We start from the raw sequence: 24,422 nt of genomic DNA on the forward strand, positions 1-24,422 counted from the left end.
TTTTGTGTGTTACGTGCGCTGCAGGGGGAGGGCCGTATGAGGAGTTCTGCACACACGCTTCTCATAGAGTGTAAAAACTCTGATGCTGAAAGGAACGTTCTTGTTTTTACCACCTCGTGAGCAAGAAGAAAGTTCTTGGTTCTGGTGGAGTATTTTTTTTTTTTTTAGATACTTTAGTAATCCCAGAGGGAAATTCTTTAAGGCTGCTGCCAAGCAGTGTCATACAACCTTCTGGTTATTGGACAACCCTGCTATACCACTGCGCCACTGCTGTCCCCAAAATGGGACAAGCTTAAGTAATCATACTGCTCTGCACTGTCACTTTAGTATAGTCACTGTAGCTGCTCCAATCATGATCCACCTGATGACTATTTGCACTGTTTACTTTCCATCTTGCACTACTTTGCACACTTGTACCACCTCAAGATCCATGTAGTACCTGTTACACTGAGTTCATATCAGGGTCTATGTTGTGCTGTTACAACCATTACTCATTACTGTTAAAATTAAAACCCAAGAAAACAACTGTAAGTCACATGCTTTTTTTTCCTGCAAGGAGCAGTCACATACACAGACAGAAGTCTCTGAAGGAATACCTGAGCAGCTTAATACAAGGAAAAACAAAATCATATATCAAGGTAAAAAATCTACATGTCACATGTCATTTTTCACAAGTTTGACATTTTAGAGACGTTTTACCTTGAGGAGCGTCGTGAGAGAGAACCATGTCATGGTTTGGTTCTGGTCCATCATAAGCAGCAGTTACTACAGAGGGATCAGTCTCCTCTTTCAGTACATGCTGCTCTCCTTCATGACTGGTGCAGACTTCCTGCTGTTCCTCTTTAACCTGTGGAGGTTCTGGTTCCTCCTGCTCCAGAATGGAGTTCTTCTTCTGGTTACAGAGCTGCTGGTCAGCCAGAACATCCTCCACTTGACAACTGTGTTGTTGAGGGAGATCTGCAGGTCAAAGGTCAGAAGAAAACAGAGAGTTTATGTGATCTCCATGACAGTAGCTCATTTGTCAAAAACGGAACCTCAGTGATTCATCCAGGTCATTTCCTTTGAAAAGCTTGAAGCAGGACAACTGGACTTGATAGAGTTCCTTGAAGATGTTTAGCTGCTCCTACAAGCTGCTTCAAGCCTCTGAACAGTTCAGCACCTTCTTATACTAAAACTAATGATACACTTAAACCTAATAATATTAGGGCCTTTATTTAGGTATTTATTCAGAAGTTGTGACTGACTGTGGCTGCTTTTAATCAAACTCCACATCTACAGTCCACAGCAGCTCTCATTAACCCTTCAGAGTGCTGAAGTGAAAAATGAACACCTTTACTGTCACATCATGTTAGTTTTTTCCAGACATAAAAGTTACTGCCGTGAAAACATGTGTTTCAATCATGTAATTTCCTACATTTGTACAATACATGTTTTCCTTATTCTCAGTGTTTGAACGACTTGAAAATGAACATTTCTGTGACAGCTCGCAGCACTCAGCTGTCTGTCCGCTTTGTTGACACGGCCCAAAAGCTTGTGTGCTGTTTAAGGATCTTGTATTAAGAGCTCTCACTCCTTCGATCATTCACGCTACTATACACAAACACACAATGACGCACGCCATCAGAAGAGGGAGAGAGATCCCCGTTTCCCCCTTGTCCGTTCCATTTGGGAGACCTGGGTGAACTGTCCCCTGCCCCCTGCCCTTCTCACACAGCTTCTGTGTACACCTTCTCAGCAAGCAGCTTTAGTGCTGCTGATGCTGCGTGCTGTTGATCATACAGTGCACAGCATCAGCAGCGCAGGTGTATTCTGGCGTCACTTCCAGTGCATTTGACCAAACCAAACCAGGAAGTAAACATCAGGATTATACTGCTGTCTGTGTCGGTCATTGGCAGACAGGAGCCACAAATCTTCTGTGGATGTTAAGCTGTCACATCTTAACCTGGCTGTGGTCTGTGGAGGTGTGCACCACGGCACTGCGTGGAATTCAGCTACCAGCCAACATGTAATGGATCATATCAGTGCTGTACTGTTTACTTTTTAAACATGTAGGTTAAACCACAAATCAACAGTGAACTACACAAACCATGACGATAATGACAACAACATGTAATAATGTCCGCGTATTCTAAGCAGCTATTGTCTGTATTGATTGTTTAGTGCTGCAGTATTTTGATCAGGCAGATGAACGGACACCAAAAAACTCTGTTGACGCCGCTAAACTTTTGGTTGTGAACAAAAACTCATATTGTTGTTGTTCAGGTCACGTTTGAACGGATGAACCGCAATAAATGAAAACGATTATCAACTTGGGCTACATCGATCATGCTCAGCTTAACAACTGATGACGTACACAGTGGTAATGTGCGAGCGTCTTCACCCAGCTTAGCTTCAAGTCATGAAGTCAGTGTCCTCCTGTTAGAAACACTATGTGCTGAATGTGCACTCTTTTCAAACAGAGCCGTTGTTGTTCCGTGACATTGTCATGTTTACATACCTGTTCTGTGTAACTTGATCTCAGGCTTCAGGAGGAGATCCAGCAGTTTGCGCTGACGGTCCATCTCTTCCTCGTACTGGACGATAGTTTGTTCAAACACTCCCAATATTTCAGCAGCAGCAGCAGTTAGCCGCTCGCTGATAAAACCTCTCAGAAACTCAGCAGCAGCCATTCAGATGTGATAAAACACTCACAGTAGTTACACTTCTGTTCAACTAGCGAACAAACTTCGGCTGTGTCCCATTTCAGGGTCTGCATCCTTCGGAGTGCGCAGCCTACGCGGTCTCAGGAGGCCGCGTCCTCCTGAGGATCCTCCGGAGGATCCTCCACCGTTGGTAAATGGGACGGTCTGGCCTTCAAATCACTTCCTGATTGTGGCGCGACGTCATAAATTTTGCCCCGGGAAAAACAAAAGCAGCGACAGCGACACAACACGGACTACACAACAAGCGGGACAACAGTGTGGATTTAGACATTTGAAATATTTTAATATATTTATTTGTTGTTGGAGGAAGAGGAGAGGCGGCTCCAGCGGCAGCAAAACCTGTGACGGCTCATTTTCTTCAGGCTGGGAGAGCGCAGTGGGGAGGTGACGGTAAGCTGCTGTTTAACCATATTATTGATCATAATTAATATACCGGTTACTGAGCAAACGCTAGATATATAACCAGTAGATAGACAAATATGATTAAATGTAATTTATATTTGATTCAATTGTAAGACTTGATACAGGGTCTGTTTGTAATTTTAATACTTTAAATAAATAGCTAAATGTGTACGAACCCTGCAAATAACCCTGAAACCACTGCTTTAATGTGTCATTAAGCATCAGGTCTGTCACTACACCAGAGAATTACTGCTGGGTGGAGGAGAGTGGGGCTCCCTGCAGGACCAGCTGTCTGTCCTGGAGGAGGTGTACTGACCATCATCACCTTTGGAGGGTGAGGATACATATTTTATAGCTTTTCATATTTTAAGCTGCGTTGGAAGCCGCTCTGTTGAAGTAACTATTATTTTTATTTTTGCCCTTTTTAAAAACATCTTTAGTAACATGGCAGCCGCCGATCGTCAGCTCTGCAAACCCTGATGGACGATGTGGTGGACAGAGGAGACAGACACCCCCCTCCCCCAGATGATGTCCCACTCACAGCCAGAGGACTCCAAGGTCTTCACCGTGGCATCATCCAGTCCAGCAGCACCAAGGACTCCTGCTCAGCCAAACATTTATATATATGTTCTTTGTGAATAGTATTTTCTGCTGATTTTTATAAATAATAAACTGTACATTTTCATAATGCCCACTGGTAAATAGTTAGAAATGTTCAAACTGTGTCTTTGTAAATATTGTACATAACACAACACACACACAATAAATGATTTACTGTGGTCACTGAGAAGTTGTTCAAAAGTTTACTTAAATTATAAATAGGTGATGAAACACATAATGTAACAAGGTTAGAAGAGTTTAAGAACACAGAGACAAGAACGATTTAATATCATCCTTTAATTTAATAAGTAACATTTAAATAACACAGAACATAAAATCACTGCTGTCCAACATCCTCTGTATGAGCTGAGGTCTGTCCGTTCTTTCTCTGCTCTCCCCCTCTCCCCCTCTCTCTCCCCCTCCCTCCCTCTCTCTCTCTCCCTCCCTCTCTCTCTCTCTTTCTCTGCTCTCCCCCCCTCTCCCTCTCCCTCCCTCTCTCTCTCCCCCTCCCTCTCTCTCTCTCTCTCTCTCCCTCCCTCTCTCTCTCTCTCTCTCTCCCTCTCTCTCTCTCCCTCTCCAGTCTCATCTCCTCCGTTATCAATTGTCAGGTTTTCTTCTGTTTCTCTCTGCTCCTCCTTCAACAAAATGCCAACAGGCAGAATGACCGTTTGATATAATAACGATAATATTGCTCCTCACGTGAACTATACTTTATACTGTACTACAGTAAACAGTCCAGAAACATTCAATCAAAGCGTTTAGTTTACAGCGCCTCGTATCAACAGGACGTCATGTTTGTAAATATAAAACTCATTTTTTTAATGCCACTGTCACTACTAGCATTTTAAAACTCTCGAACTACTGCTCTGTACTTACATTTAAATGTGAATTCGGCACTCCTGCCGGTGCCGCTCGCTTGGTCCGTCATCGTACTATTGGACAAAAAGTAGGTCCGCAAAGCATTGTGGGATATTTAAGGCCACGAAGGATGGTAGCGATGCGTCCTCCAAATTCAGGCAAAAGGAGGACGCATTTGAAGGACCCTTCGACTTTTGGCGAATTGGGACAGCCTTCGCGCAGCTTTGTGACGTAAGCGGCCTTAAAATGCGCACTCCGAAGGATGCAGACCCTGAAATGAGACACAGCCCACATCTCCTGCTCCTGCGGTCCCTGCCGATCCAGCCACTTGATCTCAGCCGCCGATCTCCCGTTCTCCTACCTAAACTAAACTAAACTAAACTAAACTAAACTAAACTAAACTAAACTAAACTAAACTAAACTAAACTAAACGTAAGGATAAATATTAATCATATTAATATGATAAACAAGTCAAAGTTTCAGTATAAAGGCTCACAGCCCATCAGTCTGTTTGTGTATTCTGACAGTTTATGGTACATATGACATTTGGGACTCTTATTATATAACTTAAAAAAATCACACCCCCATCATTACATGTAAAAGTGAGTGACATCCTTTCATCAGCAACACTGTCAATAGAAAACTTTCCTGACAAATGAGGGGTTCAAAAATCTGTGACATGAGGTTTGACTGGTTTTATAAAGATGATATGACCCACTGAGTCCTTTCCCTGCAGCAATATGCTCACATTAGAGGCAAATAGTTAAATAACCATATTATTTTAATGTAATTGTAATTGAAGCTGTATTTTTAAACATTGTACTTCATTTGTTGTGTTTGTCCTTTAATTCTAACCTGGTATTATAATACTAAAGATTGTACAAAGTAATCATAGAATATAGACACTATGTTCCTGGTTATTATTTTCATGTATTTGTTTATTATTTAAGGTAAAAATATTTTTATTATTATATTGTTGTCCTGCTGTTTCTGTGCTACACACACACACACACACACACACACACACAGGACCAGAGCAGGAAGCACCTGGTTCGTTGAGCTCTGCACACCTGATGGTGATCAATCATTAAGAGCTGCTGATCAGCAGCACCTTCTTAAAGCCTGCAGTCACAGAAAGGAGCTGCTCAGTTTTCTATGTGTGTGTTTTAATCAATGAAACTCTGGTGTGAGGTGGAACTGATGATTGGAGGAAGTACGACTGTGTGCTGTTCTTATTTACACACATTTATGATGAAGGAGTCAAGGAGCCAGCAGAACATAAAAAGCCTGACAGTCCATTGCTCTGCTTGTATAATATAACAGATGAGATGATGAGAACAGATGAGACACTGCCCCCTAGTGGACCATAACTGATGTGTTTGAAGTGTTTCACTGAACCTGGAGCCTCTCAGAGTGAACACAAACACACAATCACATGTTTTCTGAAATATACAGAGTTGTATGGCTTTTAAGTATGTGATCTTCTCCATGTGACCCCATGGGGGCGCTAGATATAATTTTCATCTTCTTAAAAGTGTCTGGTCGCTGTGGTCCAGATGGGTTTGGGGTGTGTCAGACTTGTTTTAGAACTTTGTTGTTACATTATTATGAGCTCCTCAGGTGAGGACATGTTACATGATCTGCTGTGTTTTTGGACTTTAGCAGCAACCATCAATTACATTCCTTCAAGTAAATGAAAAAAATCACATTATTTCTAATGTGTGTAACACGATGGAAGAAAAAAACATTTATAACTAGAAACTCTTTAAAGTGATTAGAAATATAAACATTAAAATGAACTGTACACATCAGAAACACTTCAGACATGAGCATTGGTTTTGCTCTGTCTCTTTAAATTCTGATGTGTCCAACAAGTTCACACATGAAGTTTCACTTCCACCTTCAGCCAGTCTGGTCTAAAGGAGCTCCACCATTAGTTTTTTCTGGCATAGCCGACATGTTTTCAGTGTTATAAATCAGATGTTTGTTCTTCTTGTTGTTTCTCTTCTGTCACATTTCATCAGCAGGTAAGAACACATTCTTTATCAGCTTTATTTCTGCTCCGCTCTGTCACAGTCCCTCTTCTTTTAGTCACATGTTACTGAGAACAGTGAATCATACTGGATTTACTGACATCAGTGTTTCTGCTGAAGTGTACAGAATGTTCCTGTACACATGTATAATACAATCTAACAAAACAGACAGAAATCCTTTGATAGCTTCAGTCTGTAAAAACTGACAAAGGATTTCTGTCTGTTGTGTTAGATTTTATTATACATCTGATTTCTGTCATTGATCAAAGTTGTGTAAAGTGACTCAGTGGGTCCATGCTGGTCAGCAGAGTCCATGTTGTTGCAGACAGGCCTGTGTGACCCTGGAACTAAAAAAATACCAAACCTGACACGAGAAACATGTCTCAGTTTATTTAAATGTTTATCTTTAGCATCTTTAGCACAAGTTTGTTCTGTTGATGTGTCCAGAAGCACTGATGCTTTTACATACAGACAGAATCTCACATTTTCATGATTTACAAACATCTCTGTCAAGTAAATAAAAATAATTTCATGCTGGACGGCTGTATACACATGTATAAGAAGAAGCTCTCTAAATGTAGGTTCTCTTCTGCTCCTCCCACATAAATATTTCTTTAGATGTTTATCTGTTCAGCAGGTTCACACACATCAGCTGTGTTCCTTTCAGATTCTGCCAGTCTCTTCTAAAGGAGCTCCACCAGCTGCTTCTTCTGTCAGACATCTGTTTAACCATGAAGAATCAGATGTGTTTGTTCTTCTTGTTTCTCTTCTGCCACATTTCATCAGCAGGTAAGAACACATTCTTTATCATCTTTATTTCTGCTCCACAAGTTCATGAGAACACTGAATGCATCATATTAATGATCATATTTGTATTTATTTATTCACTGACATCATCCATGTTTCTCCTGCAGTGAAACATACACTGAAGATTTACATCACCACATCCTCCGGACTCCAGAATGTGTCAGAGTTCATGTATGTTGCAAAGGCTGATGATGCGGATGTGACTCGCTGTGACAGCACCAAAAAGATATTTGAATTAAAACAGGACTGGGTGGTTAAATTTTATAACAAGAATCCTGAGCAATTAGAGGAAGGCTGTCATGACTGCTTCGTGAGAATACCTTTTCTCTTCAAATCTGCAATCTATAGTTTGAGACAAAACATCCAAAGTGAAGGTACAGTATCATGTTTATACTGAAATCTAAATAGAAATCCATTATTAGTTTTTACAGATGGAACAGCTTCTTTTTTATTAAACAAGTAATGTTACACACCCCCCCCCCTTTCAGGTGACATCATCGTACAGTGTAGAGCTGGCTGTGAACTGGATGAAACAACAGGACAGTCTTCTTCTACATTTTGGTTATAATGGAGAAGACTTCCTTAGATTAGATCTGAAGACCCTCACATGGATCGCTCTGAGTCCTCAAGCCAGCATCATTAAACAGATGTGGGACAGAAACAGGACCATGATACACTATAATAAGGACCTCATCAAACATTTTTGCCCACAGTGGCTGAAGATGTTTCTAGAACATGGGAGAAGCTCTCTGATGAGAACAGGTTGGTTCTTTGTGTTATTTCTCCAACAGTAAAATAGAATTATTACTTTGTGGTTACTTTCCTCCAACAACTAGTCAAGTTGATGTTTAGATCTGTGTGAGTCCAGAAACCAGATAAACTCAGTGAATCAGTCCTCTGCAGGTTGTTATGGACTCTACAAGTTTTAAAACTTACATTGACACAATGCATTTATATTTATATATAAAAGTTAGTGATGTCTTCTTGTTTCCTTTCTCTCTCTCTACCTCCATTATCTCTGCCTGATCTCCTCCCTCCAGATCGTCCCTCAGTGTCTCTCCTCCAGAAGACTCCCTCCTCTGCAGTCAGCTGCCACGCTACAGGTTTCTACCCTGACAGAGCCCTGATGTTCTGGAGCAAAGATGGAGAGGAGATTCATGAAGGTGTGGAGCACGGAGAGATCCTCCCCAACCATGATGGAACCTTCCAGATGAGTGTTGATCTGAATGTTTCATCAGCTGAAGACTGGAGGAGGTACCACTGTGTGTTTCAGTTTGAGGGTGCTGAGGACAGGATCATCACTGAGCTGGATGGAACCCTGATCAGAACCAACAGAGGTAGATTGATTTCATATTTGTGTGTCTTTCACTTAGTTTAAATTATAATAAAACTCTTCTTAATCTTTTGTTCTTCTCTTCTCATCAGTGAAGCCTGATAACCTGACCGTCCCTGTCATTGCTGCAGTTGTTGTTGTTGTTCTTGCTCTCATCGTCATGGCAACTGCAGGTGGATACATGTTTCATAAAAAGAAGAAAGGTGAGCTATGTTTTATTTTGATGTCGAAACTTTAACAAGTAATAAATCTTTAATGCTGAGTCTACACATGACAGATATTCTGACACTCTGAAATAACACTTTAATGTCAGACTGAAGCTCTCCATTCATTGACATGTTATCAATATGTTTCCTGCATGTTTCCTCACAGAAGCTGAGGACAGCACTGAGCTCCCAGAGGTCACAAAGCTGAACACTGAAACAAACACAGCTCACTGAAGGAAACAAACGTCATGTTTTCTAAGATCATCTTTGTAAAATATATAATATATATAATTAGTATAATATCCTCATAGACAGACTCTGTTCAGCTCTGTAATGATGTCAGTGTTCAGACATAATAAGTCTGTTGATGTGGATGCTCTGTTTCACAGCGTACTTTTTACTCAGTTCAATTCAAAGTTTCATTTAAAAGAGCTGCAGATTTGTTGTCATAGCGACGCAGCTCGGGGATGATAGAAGCTGCTGTGAACAGGTGTTGTTTCAGATGGAAACAGATCCACTGCAGGCACAAAAATCATTTTAGTGTTTACTGAGCTCCTGAATGTCCTTTGTAGTCAAACTGCTTCAGACAGATGGACTGATACATGAAGGGATGGACGGATACATGACAACGCAGAGAGGAACCATTGCACTGTGACAGCATCCTGACCTAAAGAAGCCTTCTGTATATGACTGTATATGACACTTTTATGACAATGCGCATCTTTCTGAAATGAAAAATAAGTAAATGACTTTCTTCCATGTTACTGAGCTCATGTGTTGGTGTAGTCTCACTCACATCCTCCTACTTGTTGTTAATGATAGCGTCTGTCCTCTCTGAGACGAGCTGATCATGGTCTTTAATTTGTTTAATTTGTTGAATTAAATTTCAAAATAAATTCTTTTATTTCACATTCTGTAAAAAATTGGAATAGACATAGTTCCATTCAGTCAGCTCTTTATTATCAGCTAGTTATGTTCATTCACTTGGTGTCCACATGTCAGAATGAATGGACCTAGTTCATTCTCTCTCCACATTCCTTATCCAGGTTGCCTGCAATGTTTGAAATCCTGCAGATGTCACTGTTAGGGCAGAGTCAGAGCAGGCTCTGTGTGGCTTGTTATGTCTTTATTTTTATTTAACCTGGAAAAATCCCATTGAGATTTACAGCCTTTTTTTCAAGGGAGTCCTGGTCAAAGAGGAAGAACAAAACACAGCTACACAGAAAAACAGTCCAAACATGAGCAAATGAATGAATTCCTCGACACTCTTGCACAACTTTCGTGCAAACATGTGCACATTGAGATTTTAACACAGAAGAGAACAACACAATGTAACAGGTTGAGTACAATAGAGATTATATCAAAATAAGTGATTCATCATTGAAGTGATCTCACCTGAAGAAGCAGTGTGGCAGAACAACAGAAACACAACTTTCATCATGTTTTAGGATTTGGAGGCAGAAGAAGAAGAAAATCACACCGAGCACAAGCTGCTGAAGTTTGCCTGTCACACACTCACAGAGCCACACAGTCTGAGGACAGACGTCACTGACCTCTGAGCCCTCTGAGGTTTCTTAGTACCTTCATATACAGTGCTGCTTGAAATATTTCTCTCTAAATATGAGCCAAAAATAGTCCTGAAAGTAGAAAAGGAGAACCCAATCAAGCTAAGGAGACAGACAAGTTTCACTTTTATTCAAGAAAATGATCCAATATTACATCTACCATGTGAGAGGTAACAGGATGTGAACCTGTCCTCTCAGCAGGACCTCCTTGTGCAGCAATAATAACAAACTGCTGATCAGTCGTCCACAGACTGGAGGAATCTTAGCCCATTCTTCAGCATAGAGACAATCTAACATGTTTGAGGGTTTCCTCACATCAGCTGCTTGTTTCAGGTGCTTCTGATATTGTGAAACGACTTGTGTAGTTGTTTTCTTGTCGCAGTCTGCCCTCTACTGGTTGGTTCAGTCCACACAGAAGAGAAGAGTCTGGATGGAGGTCACTGCTATGAAAACTGTCACAATACTTTTCTGTAAAATCAGTCCTCTCCAGATGTGCAGATGTGATGTCACTGCACGTGTCAGTCTTCATCCTGTCAGGAGGACAAAGGGTTAAACCTGCTGTGGTCCAACACACCGAGCTGCTCATCCCAAAGAAGAGAATCCATTTAAAGGGAGACTTACTGTTAACGAGCCGAAACCCTGAAACACACGTGAGAGACGATGTGAGAAACAGTTCTGCATTCATGAAAGGACACTTTGAGGTGTTCAGCTTCAGTGCTGTCCCTCACCATCTCTGCTCCTCCTCCACACGAAGGCTCCAGTGATGCAGGCTGCCAGGAGGAGGAGAAGCCCCACAACACCTCCACCAAGAGGACCAGACAGAAACTGTGAAGGACGGTTGCTCTGTCTCTTTAAATTCTGACCTGTCCAACAGGTTCACACTTTGTTTCACTTTCAGATTCTGCCATTCCAAAGCGATCTACAGCAGCTTCTTCTGTGCTACATGTTATAAATCCATGAGTTTGTTCTTCTTCTTGTTTCTCTTCTGTCACATTTCTTCAGCAGGTAAGAACACATTCTTTATCTTTATTTCTGCTCCGCTCTGTCACAGTCCCTCTGCTTTTAGTCTCATGTTAGTGAGAACAATAAATCATATTGAATGCATCACATTTCTAATCATGTTTATATTCATTTCTATACTGACATCAGTGTTTCTGCTGCAGAGTACAGTATGTGAGTGTTCCTGTGTATGTGTATAATAAAATCTAACAAAACACTCAGGCAGAAATCCTTTGATAGTTTTTACAGTCTGAATGTTTTCTTAGTTCATTGATCAAACCTGACACAAGAAACATGTCTCACGTTATTTAAATGTTCATCTTCACCTTTTCAACAATCTCAGTTCTCAAATCTTTCATAAAACTAAAAGCTGCTCCACCTGTTCCTGCTGCTTCCTCATGTGAGTGTATAACACAGGTTTGTTCTGTTGATGTGTCCAGAATCAATGATGCTTTTACATACAGACAGAATCTCACATTTTCATGATTTACAAACATCTCTGTCAAGTAAATACAAATAATTTCATGCTGGACATATTTATACACATGTATAAGAAGAAGCTCTCTAAATGTAGGTTCTCTTCTGCTCCTCCCACATAAATATTTCTTTTTTTTATCCATCCAAAACGTTCACACATACATCAGCTGTGTTTCTTTCAGATTCTGCCAGTCTCTTCTAAAGGAGCTCCACCAGCTGCTTCTTCTGTCAGACACCTGTTTAACCATGAAGAATCAGATGTGTTTGTTCTTCTTGTTGTTTCTCTTCTGTCACATTTCATCAGCAGGTAAGAACACATTCTTTATCATCTTTGTTTCTGATCCACAAGTTCATGAGAACACTGAATACATCATATTTATGATCATATTTGTATTTATTTATTCACTGACATCATCCATGTTTCTCCTACAGTGAAACATACACTGAAAGCTTACAGCACTGCATCCTCTGGACTCCAGAACCTGCCAGAGTTCATGTATGTTTTAAAGATTGATGATGTTGAGGTGATTTATTGTGATGGTGCCAACAAGATACTTGAACCAAAACAGGACTGGGCAGAAAAATTATTTAACAAGGATACCCAGCTATCAGAGACAGCCCGTCAGGACTGCTTCATGAGATTGCCTCTTGTTTTCAAAATTGCAATTTCTACTTTTAAACAATCCAGCCAAAGTGAAGGTACGGTAATATGTTTAATTATTATGTATTTTTGTAGTATATATAATGAAATCTGTATTGGTAATATGTTAAACCTTAATCCCCCTCAGGCGTCCACATTTTACAGTGTATATCAGGCTGTGACTTCGATGAAACAACAGGACAGCTTTCTGGCTTTGCAAATTTTGGTTATAATGGAGAAGATTTCCTTGGTTTTGATATGAAGACCCTCACATGGATCCCTCTGAGTCCTCAAGCCAGCAACATAACACAGTTATGGGACCTACAATTTGCTCAGGTATCAGTCAGTGAGGTTTTACCAGAGGTGCTCAAGAGGTGTCTGAAACATGGGAAGAGCGCTCTGATGAGAACAGGTTGGTTGTTTGTATTCTACTAAATTAAATATCATTATTGGTGGTGCAGTGGTTGCTGTCGCCTCACAGCAATAAGGTTCCTGGTTCAACTCTGACTCTAAATTGTGAGTGTGCTTGTTTGTTTGTGTACGTGTCTGTGTTAGGGACTGGTCACCTGTCCAGGGTGTACCAAGCCTCCCTCACCCGTAGATAGCTGGGCCAGGCTCCAGCCCCAGTGCCCCTGCACTGCAGGACAGATGATGTATGGATAGATGTAGTTACTTGCCTCCACCAGCAAGTCAAGTAGCAGTTTAGATCATTCCTCTGCTGCACCAACAATCAGATGTGAATAGAAACCAACACTGAGTTGATGATCTGATGTGTCTGAGTCTAACAGCACAGAGCTGTAAGGTTCTGAAGAAAGATTAAAAATGAATTATATAAAGGAAACATTCTGTGTTTTGTTGCATAGTAATTATAAGTATGTCAGTGTAATATTGCAGAGAGGATGTTCTCTGTAGCCTACTGCAGGAGACATGATGCATGCATATTGTAATACCGTATATTTACATTTCTATATATAAAGTTAGTGATGTCTTAATTTCTTCTTATGAATGAAAAGTTAGTGATGTTTTAATTTCTTATTGCATCTTCTTGTTTCTTTTCTCTCTCTCTACCTCCATTATCTCTGCCTGATCTCCTCCCTCCAGATCCTCCCTCAGTGTCTCTCCTCCAGAAGACTCCCTCCTCTGCAGTCAGCTGCCACGCTACAGGTTTCTACCCTGACAGAGCCCTGATGTTCTGGAGCAAAGATGGAGAGGAGATTCATGAAGGTGTGGAGCACGGAGAGATCCTCCCCAACCATGATGGAACCTTCCAGATGAGTGTTGTTCTGAATGTTTCATCAGTCCCAGAGGAGGACTGGAGGAGGTACCACTGTGTGTTTCAGTTTGAGGGTGTCAAGGACAGGATCATCACTGAGCTGGATGGAACCCTGATCAGAACCAACAGAGGTAGATTGATTTCATATTTTGTTTTACAATTAGTTTAAATTATTATAAAACATAACTAAAACTATTCTTTGTTTCCTCTTTTCAGCAGTGAAGCCTGATAACCTGATTGTCCCTGTCGTCGCTGCAGTTCTTGTCGTTCTTGCTCTTGTCGTCATGGCAACTGCAGCAGGACACATGGTTCATAAAAAGAAGAAAGGTGAACTATGCTGGTTTCATTTTGATGTTGACTGAACTTTAATGGTTTAAATGATTTTAGTATAACATTTTAATGTCAGACTGAAGCTCTCCATTCATTTACATGTTATCAATATATTTCCTGCATGTTTCCTCACAGAAGCTGAGGACAGCACTGAGCTCCCAGAGGCCACAAACCTTACAGCTGAAACAAACACAGCTCACAGCTCATGATTTCTGTCACTTTCATTGTACAGTTTTGTAAAAGTAACTCACCCACAGGAGTTAAACCTGCTGCAGAGACTGCTGGGAAACACACTAATAATATGTTGACCTGGTGTTTTGTTTTTCTTGTTTTCTGTTTAAATCCTGAGTTCTTGGTTGTTCTTGAACTGTAGTCTGGTTATTTTTGTGTTCAGCATTATTTTCTTGGATTGTGTTGGTTACTTCCTGTTTTAGTTTGAAGGCTGTGTTGCCTCTTTGAGTGTTTTGCTTCCTCCTGTGACTCCCTCCTTGTTGAATGCCTGCTTCGCCATAATGTGTCTCAGCTGTGTCTCGTTGTCTCTCCTTCCACCCCCGGCCAGTTTGTCTTGTGTTTCTCATGGAGCCCATCAGCCCGGTCTTTGTTCCAGAGTGGTTTTTAGTGTCTTTAGGCTCCTTGTATTTAGATAGCCCTTTGTACTTTTGCCTGTTTGGACTGATCACCTGTGTGCTGACCTTCACCTCCAATAAAGGACTTTTGTTACTATCTACTCTGCTGCCTGTCCTGATCTTGTGTCCTCTCCTCGAACCCTGATTGACACTAACTTGCACACAGAGGTTTGTGTTATCAAAAGACAGCGCTGCACACATACAGATGGCTTTCTTCTTAATAGAATACATATGTTTGTTAACTACAAGTGTGCAGACAATAAACTTTGATTTACACAAACTTACATGTCCTTGACACTAATAACAGTTGAAGGCTTTTATTCTGTAAGTTGTAAATAAATGAGTGACATCCTGTCATCAGCATGTCAGTGCACACTTCACTCCCCTCTACAGCTGAGACACTGCCCCCTAGTGGACAAACTAAGTCACCTGTGGTGCAGTTTTACACAGCATTCTTTGAGGTATCCTGAAAGAAGTTTGAATCTGATTAGTGTTAACAGTGTAGTGGTTAAAGCGGGATGTTGATGAAGATTCTCAGTCATCCAGGTCATCATACATAGAGAAGATTGAAGCAAGGCGTCTGGACTTGTAGAGTTTTCTTGAAGACGTTTCGCTGCTCATCCAAGCAGCTTCATCAGTTCTAACTGTTTGGTGGGGAAACATGGTTTATATGTGGTTACAGACCTCAGTGGGTGGGTCTGGGTAAAACTTAAAAAACTTACAAACAATAGCACTAAATGTTTCCATACTTACCTGTGATGTTCTGGCTGACTGGGCCAGGTGTGTCTAACGACTGGCTAACGACTATGAAACTGCCGGAGGGGGACTGGTTGACAGCCCTTTGTTCTTACTGTGAGTATGTGTAAACTTCCTGGGAATGGATGGAATCACTGCATTGTATGTGGTAGAAAGATGATGTCTGAGGCCACCACCTCTGTTAAAGGAAGGTTTTTCCAGCTTAACATAGATGGCTTCCTTGACTCCTCTTTCATACCACCTTTCCTCCCTGTCTAAGATGTGGACATTGTTGTCCTCAAAGGAGTGTCCTTTGTCTCTGAGGTGGAGGTGAACAGCTGAGTCTTGTCCTGAGGAGGTGGCTCTCCTGTGCTGAGCCATTCTTCTGTGGAGTGGTTGTTTAGTTTCTCCAATGTACAGATCAGAGCATTCCTCACTGCACTGGACTGCATATATCACATTGCTGTGTTTCTCCCTGGGAATCTTATCCTTCGGGTGAACCAGTCTCTGTCTCAGTGTTGTTATAGGTTTGAAATGGACCGGGATGTCATGGTTGTTGAAGATCCTGCTGAGTTTCTCTGATACTCCTGACACATATGGAATGGAGATGTTCTTTCTCCGCCTGGTGTCGTCCTTCTTCTTGTTGTTGGGGGGTCTTGTTTTTGTGGCTTTGATGAGTGCCCACTTGGGGTAGCCACAGGTCTGCAGGGCCTTCCTGATGTGGTGTTGCTCCTTCTTCTTCCCCTCTGAGCTGGTGGGTACAGTTTGTGCTCTGTGCTGCAAGGTCCTGATGACTCCCAGTTTGTGTTCCAGTGGGTGGTGTGAATCAAACAACAGGTACTGGTCAGTGTGTGGGTTTCCTGTACACTTCCACATTGAGGCTCCTGTCCTCCTCAATATGTACCGTGCAGTCCAAGAAGGCCAGATTGTTGTCCCTGGTGTCCTCCCGAGTGACTACTTCATTGGTCTTGATTTTAACCCAGGTTTCATCCACATATCTAAACCGGGCAGGGGTGGGTCCAGGAAAGGAACTCAGGGCTCTTCTCTCCACTTCTTCCATGTAGAGGTCTCATATGGAACATGTGGGGAAACAAATGTTGGTGTTGTGAAGAGCAAAACCAGAGGAGGAGCTGGTCATTTAGAACTTTGTTGTTTGTGTTACATTATTATGAGCTCTTCAGGTGAGAACATGATCTGCTGTGTTTCTGGACTTTAACAGCATATTGGATTACATTCAAAGATTAGCACTGACTCAGTGGATGTTGATCAGGAGAGTCCATGTTGTCTGGAACAGGTCTGTGTGATCTTCTAATCAAAATACCAAAAATAACACAAGAAACATCTTTCAGTTTATACAAATGTTCATCTTCACCTCCTCAGTTATACTTTTCTAAAAATAAAACCTGCTCAACCTGTTCTTCTTTTACCTCCTGCTGTTTCCTCATATCACTGTAACACACCTTTTGTCATGTGTCCAGAATCTCTGAGTTTTTACATACAGACAAAATCTCACAGTTTTGTGATTAATGACAAACATCTCTGTCAAGTAAATAAAGAATAATCACACACATTATTTCTTGGTTGTTGCTATGATCTTGTCTGCAGCATGATGGAACAATAAGTCTTTAAAAGCTCATGTAGGTTCTCTTCTGCTCCTCCCACATAAAATTTAGATTTGTATCCGTCCAAAACGTTCACACGCACATCAGATGTTCCTTTCAGATTCGGCCAGTCTCTTCTAAAGGAGCTCCACCAGCTGCTTCTTCTGTCAGACACCTGTTTAACCATGAGGAATCAGATGTGTTTGTTCTTCTTGTTGTTTCTCTTCTGTCACATTTCATCAGCAGGTAAGAACACATTCTTTATCATCTTTGTTTCTGCTCCACAAGTTCATGAGAACACTGAATGCATCATATTAATGATCATATTTGTATTTATTTATTCACTGACATCATCCATGTTTCTCCTGCAGTGAAACACTCAGCGAAGTTTTACATGACTGGATCCTCTGGACTCCAGAACCTGCCAGAGTACATGTATGTTTTAAAGGTTGATGATGTTGAGATGGCTTATTGTGATTACACCAACAAAATATATGAATTAAAACAGGACTGGGCAGAAAAATTTTTTAAGGATTATCCGCAGCTATTGGAGACAGCCCATCATGACTGCTTTGAGAGATTTAATGTTTTCTTCAAAGCTATATTTTACACCGTGATACAACCCAGCCAGAGTGAAGGTACAGTACTATTTTTCAGTGCATGTTAGTTTTTACAGATTGAATGTCTTCTCATAGAAACTGACCCCCCCCCCCCCCCCCCCCCCCCAGCTGTTGACATTTTACAGTGTATCGCTGGCTGTGAACTGGATGAAACAACAGGAAAGTGTTTTGGAATGGTAGATTATGCCTATAATGGAGAAGACTTCCTTAAATTTGATGTGAATACGCTCACATGGATCGCTCTGCGTCCTCAAGCCAACATCATTAAAGAGATTTGGGACAGAGACACCAACAGAATAGAGTACATCAAGAACCTCTTCAAGATTTTTTACCCAGTGTGGGTGAAGACGGTTCTGTATTATGCGAACAGCTCTGTGATGAGAACAGGTTGGTTCTTTGTGTTATTTCTCCATCAGTAAAATAGAATTATTACTTTGTGGTTATTTTCCTCCAACAACTAGTCAAGTTGATGTTTAGATCTGTGTGAGTCCAGAAACCAGATAAACTCAGTGAATCAGTCCTCTGCAGGTTGTTATTCAATTCAGTTCAATTCAGTTTTATTTATATAGCGCATTTTACAATCAGAAACTGTCTCAAAGCACTTCACAGAAACTCAGAGCGTGAGACCCAGAACCCGAACCCCCCTAAGAGCAGTGGCAAGGAAAAACTCCCTTTAAGAGGAAGAAACCTTGAGCAGGACCCGTCAACTTAAGGGGGAACCAGTCCTGCTGCCAGTTGGCCGGGTGGAGGAGGAGAAGAAGAGGGAGACAGGACAGAGAGGATGAAGGAGAGAGAGAGAGAGAGAGAGAGAGAGAGAGAGGAGCAAACATGATACAAACATGATACAGTACAGAGCAAACATGACAGCAAGATGAAACAGTGATTATTTTATAATGGATATCTATATATATCGTCAGTCCATAAGTAGGAATAGTAATTTGATAGTAATCAAAGCAAAGATGAGCAGCAGGGGCTAGTGAAGTCGATGAGCACAGGAGAGATCAGGGGCCGGACTGCAGGTCAGTATGCAGGTCTTGAGACCTGCAAAGAGAGAGAGAGAGAGCGAGGCACAAAACTACGAGGAAGACAGTGAACAAAGAGTATGAGACGATATTACCCAGTGTGAGCCAGACTAAGGAGAGAAAAGGAGAGGTCAGAGGGTGAGTTGGAAACTGCTCAGTGGATCATGTTTGTGCCCCCCGACAACGTAGGCCTAGAGCAGCATAGCTGTGCTACACACTAGGTCTAAGGCTAACTGTATGCCTTACTAAACAGAAAAGTTTTAAGTCTAGTCTTAAAGGCAGTGTCTGCCTCTCGGACCCAGAATGGTAACTGGTTCCATAACAGTGGTGCCTGATAGCTGAAAGCTCGTCCTCCCGTTCTACTTTTATGAATCCTAGGAACTACAAGTAAACCTGCACTCAGAGATCTGAGTGTCCTATTAGGAACATATGGTACAATCACGTCCTGCAGATACAATGGAGCAAGTCCATGAAGAGCCTTGTAGGTTAGAAGAAGGATCTTGAAGTGTATTCTTGAGTCCACTGGGAGCCAGTGAAGAGACGCTAGAACAGGAGAGATATGATCCCTTTGGCTGCTTCCTGTCAGAACTCTAGCTGCTGCGTTCTGGATCAGCTGCAGACTGTTGATGGAGGAATGTGGACATCCTGACAATAAAGAGTTGCAGCAGTCCAGTCTTGAAGTGACAAAAGCATGGATGAGCTTTTCAGCATCACTCTGAGAGAGGATGCTCCTGATCTTAGTAATATTACGCAGGTGAAAGAAAGCAGTCTTGGAGACCTGCTTAATATGAGAGACAAACATGTCTTGATCAAAGATGACTCCAAGGTTCCTCACAGTCGTAGTGGAGGCCAGAGTAATTCCATCCAGAGAGAAAGTATTATCAGATAAACTAGTTCTGAGATGTTTAGGTCCAAAAACAATGACCTCAGTCTTGTCCGAGTTTAATAGAAAAAAATTGGAGGACATCCAGTCCCTTATGTCCTTTAGACACGCCTGTAGTCTGACTAGCGGCTCCGTTTCTTCAGGCTTCATAGATAAATACAGCTGGGTATCATCAGCATAACAATGAAAGTTTATGCCGTGCTTCTGGATGATGTTTCCTAGAGGGAGCATGTAGAGGGTGAACAAGATCGGTCCGAGCACAGAACCCTGTGGAACACCGTGATTAACCCTTGTACCTGTGGAAGAAACATTGTTAGCATGAACAAAGTGAAATCTGTCAGTGACTCTACTATGGACTCTGCAAGTTTTAAAAATTACATTGACATTTATATTTATATATAAAAGTTAGTGATGTCTTCTTGTTTCTTTACTCTCTCTCTCTCTCTACCTCCATTATCTCTGCCTGATCGCCTCCCTCCAGATCCTCCCTCAGTGTCTCTCCTCCAGAAGACTCCCTCCTCTGCAGTCAGCTGCCACGCTACAGGTTTCTACCCTGACAAAGCCCTGATGTTCTGGAGCAAAGATGGAGAGGAGATTCATGAAGGTGTGGAGCATGGAGAGATCCTCCCCAACCATGATGGAACCTTCCAGATGAGTGTTGATCTGAATGTTTCATCAGCTGAAGACTGGAGGAGGTACCACTGTGAGTTTCAGTTTGAGGGTGCTGAGGACAGGATCATTACTGGACTGAACAGAAGACGGATCAAAACCAACTGCAGTAAATTTATTTCCCATTTTTTTGTCTTGCAGTTATTTAATATTATAATGTACAGAGACAAACATTGTTGTTTCTTATTCTTCTCTTTTCAGAAGAGAAGCCCGACCATGTGACCATCCCTGTCGTCTCTGCAGTTGTTGTTCTTGTTCTTGTCATCGTCATGGCAAGTGCAGGTGGATATCATATTCATCAAAAGAGGAGAGGTGAGCTATGTGTTATTTTGATGCTTCCAGCAGTGAGTCTCAACATGACTAAACTTTAACAACATGTCTGAAATAATATTTTAGTTTCTGACTGAAGTTTCCATTAATGTGCATGTTATCAATATATTTCCTGCATGTTTTTCTTACAGAAGCTGAGGTCAGCATGGAGCCATCAGAGACCTCAAGCAGCTCCAACATGAACTGAAACAAACACAGCTCACTGAAGGGAAACAAACATTTTGTTTTCTAAGAACATCTTTGTAAAATATTATCCTGTATATCCTGTATACTGTATATATGCTAAATACATGTACCAGGTGGGACATGTGGACTACTGGAACAAGGACAACAAAGAGCATCACAACCAGACATCACGAGGGAAAGGCAGGACAACCAAACCCAGTGAAAGAAGTGACCTCATGGGGGCGCTAGATACATAAATGCAGGTCATTTTTTTATCTTCTTAAAGTTCCTGATTGTTGTGGTCCAGGTGAGGCCTGCTCCTCAGGAAGCCTCATTCAACTCTGTTTATAAATGTATCTGAAAGGTTGTTTTCTGAAAGTGACATTCATTTCTTGGTTTTGTTAAATTAAAATAAGTTAATTTATGAGGGGAAATAAAGGCTGGAGGGGATTTGCCAGCCCGTCCTGACCAGGAAAACATAATATGAGGTCAATGTTTAGTCCTTCAATCCAGTAAGCTTATGTATATGTTCATGGGGACTTGTGGCAGCTGAAAATGGCGACCATAAGATAAGATACAATAAGATAAAACTTTATTAATCCCGAAGGAAATTCTTGTGCCAGAGGTATCAAGTTACATTAAATGCAGTTAAGTACAGAGTATAAGAGTATAAGTGTCACTATAATCCAAAATAAGAGTACAGTACGCAGTATGAGCACAATATATGATACATGGATACAAATATGGAGATATAAGGTGCTAAGTAAACATAAATATAGACCAGTGGAGGGAATGACAGTGATGCCTGACATGATTATCTAGCTCCTCTCCCTACAGAAAGGGGAGGAGTTATACAGTCTGATGGCCACTGGCAGGAAGGACCTCCTGTGGCGTTCTGTGCTGCTCCTCGGTAGTCTCAGTCTACCACTGAATGTGCTCCTGTAGGACAGCAGTGTGTCATGCAGGGGGTGAGACGTGTTGTTACGAATACTGAGGAGTTTCCTCAGCATTCTCCTCTCTGTCACCTCCACCACAGACTCCAGCTCCACACCCAGTACCGAGCCAGCCTTCCTAATGAGCTTGTTGAGTCTGTTGGTGTCGGCCGCCTTCATCCTGCTGCCCCAGCACACTACAGAATGGAAGATGATGCTGGAGACCACCGAGTGGTAAAACATCTGCAGCATGGTCTGGCAGACATTAAAGGACTTGAGTCTCCTTAGGAGATACAGGCGACTCTGTCCCTTCTTGTATATTGCCTCTGCTTTTGTGGTCAATGTGTCCACCCAGGTATTTGTAGCTGTCCATAATGTCCACGGTACCTTTGATGCTGACCGGGTCTGGGAGTGTCTGGTGCTTCCTGAAGTCCACCACCAGCTCTCTTGTCTTTGTGACATTCAGCTGCAGGTGGTTTTGTCCGCACCACTCCACAAAGCTGTCCACCACACTCATATACTCCGCCTCCCGACCTCTGCTGGTACAGCCCACAATGGCAGAATCATCCGAGAACTTCTGCAGGTGGCAGGACTGTGAGCAGTGTCTGAAGTCCGATGTATAGAGTGTGAACAGGAATGGAGACAGTACTGTGCCCTGGGGTGCCCCCGTGCTGCTCACTATCATGTCCGAGACGGTGTTCCTCAGCCTCACAAATTGTGGTCGACCATGTGTGAGCGGTGGTCCTTGTAAAATGTGTGTAATGTTATATGATGTCTGTGTGTTAGTTCTTAGAATCAGAAATTCAGTGGGAGTCGCTCAGGGAGTCCATGTTTTAGGCAGTTCTGTTCTGAGCAGTGTGCACCTTAAAATGGCAGTAATACTTATCAAAACATGAAACCTGACACATGAAACATGTCTCAGTTCATCAACTTCTTCCTCATCAGACTCACAGTTTTCCTTTTCTTAAAATAGAAGCTGCACAACCAGTTTTTTATTTGTCTTCCTGTTCCATGACGCTGTGTATCAGACTGTTTATCTATAAAAACATTTTTCTCTAGTAACCATACACATTAAACTAAATGTGAAGATTAATGTGACAATTTTAGCAACATGTTAATATTATAAACAAAGTTTCAATAAAGAGTAAAAAGGCTCATTGTGTTCTGACAGTTTATGATAAAATAACATTTGAAGATTCTTATTCTGTAACTTAAAAAACACTCCCATCGCTACATGTAAATAAACGAGTGGCATTCCTTCATTTAGTGCACACTTCACTCCTCCAACAGATGTGACAATAAACATGCTGAAATTCTGCCCTCTAGTGGACAGTAACTGATCAGTTCTGATAGATCCAAACCTGCAGCCTCTGCAGTGAACACAGGGCGAGTGACACTGTCAATAGAAATCCATCTTAACATAGCATGCTGACAAATTCTACAGAATAAACAATCTATGATCAGATAACACTGCTTGCTTGTGTCACATCACTTGTACTCATCATCATCACCACAGATCACAGGAAACAGTGGCTGTAAAATGTGCAGGTGAAGCTCAGACCACACTGACTGAGCACACTGACCATTATATTAAAGAGGATGTTATTTAGAGATGTTCAAATTTCATTCTGGCTTCAAGAAGCTACCCACAACTCTGCATTAACACTGACCAATCAACAAACTGCAGACACTGCAACTTGGAGCCTGTCTCTGTGGATCAAGGACTTCCGGACTAACAGACCCCAGCATGTCAGGATGGGCACCTCCACACCCTCCACCACCGTCCTCAATACTGGTCTTCCTCAGGGCTGTGTTCTGAGTCCAGTCTTGAACACCTGTGTCGCCACCCATGGCTCCAAACTCATCATATTTGCTTTTTTTTACAGATTACATTTATTCTCATCCACAGATCAATCTTTGCCTTCAGATGTCCACATCCTTCAGACCATTATGGGCTGTGAATTAAATAACACAACAGGACAGTCAGGTTTCTAACCTGGCAGAGCCCTGATGTTCTGGAGCAAAGATGGAGAGGAGATTCATGAAGGTGTGGAGCACGGAGAGATCCTCCCCAACCATGATGGAACCTTCCAGATGAGTGTTGATCTGAATGTTTCATCAGCTGAAGACTGGAGGAGGTACCACTGTGTGTTTCAGTTTGATGTTGCTGAGGACAGGATCATCACTGGACTGGATGGAACCCTGATCAGAACCAACAGAGGTCAATTTATCTTATATTTTGTTTTACAATACTTTAAATTATAACATAAATAAACTCTTCTTAAACTATTGTTCTCTTTATCTTTTCAGCAGTGAAGCCTGATAACCTGACTGTTCCTGTCAGTGCTGCAGTTGTTGTTGTCGTCGTTGTTGTTCTAGTCATCATGGCAGCTGCAGGTCTACCACTCAGATGGTTTACTGTGAATTGTATATCATCAGACATTTGTAGAACACAGACAAAATATACAAAAACTGGGAAGTGCTAAACAGTACTGTTAAGAAATCGAGAAGAGACAAAAATTGTTGAAAGAATTTTATGGAAGTTTGATTTTGACCAATCTACGCTATATCAGGTATTTAAAAAAGTACTTCACACAGACTTTTATTTTGGTAA

The 24,422-nt window shown here is 41.6% G+C and overlaps 2 protein-coding genes across 2 annotated transcripts in view; one reads left to right on the forward strand and one right to left on the reverse strand.

Moving 5' to 3' along the window:
- The window catches only part of LOC114448765 (NACHT, LRR and PYD domains-containing protein 3-like), a 71,565-nt gene that overhangs the window by 18,011 nt on the left and 29,132 nt on the right, over positions 1–24,422 (reverse strand). The gene's annotated exons all lie outside the window — the stretch shown is intronic.
- LOC114449940 (major histocompatibility complex class I-related gene protein-like) overlaps positions 6,276–24,422 on the forward strand; it is a 212,787-nt gene continuing 194,640 nt past the window's right edge. Inside the window, exons 1-7 of the mRNA XM_028427824.1 lie at positions 6,276–6,589; positions 7,248–7,384; positions 7,510–7,776; positions 7,891–8,164; positions 8,443–8,739; positions 8,828–8,938; positions 9,108–9,246. Coding sequence (XP_028283625.1) covers positions 7,930–8,164; positions 8,443–8,739; positions 8,828–8,938; positions 9,108–9,175 — 711 coding nt within the window. The 5' untranslated portion in view covers positions 6,276–6,589; positions 7,248–7,384; positions 7,510–7,776; positions 7,891–7,929 and the 3' untranslated portion in view covers positions 9,176–9,246. The remainder of the gene's footprint in view (positions 6,590–7,247; positions 7,385–7,509; positions 7,777–7,890; positions 8,165–8,442; positions 8,740–8,827; positions 8,939–9,107; positions 9,247–24,422) is intronic.

This window comes from Parambassis ranga, chromosome 2, assembly GCF_900634625.1.
Source record: "Parambassis ranga chromosome 2, fParRan2.1, whole genome shotgun sequence".
Taxonomy (NCBI): Eukaryota; Metazoa; Chordata; class Actinopteri; family Ambassidae; genus Parambassis; species Parambassis ranga.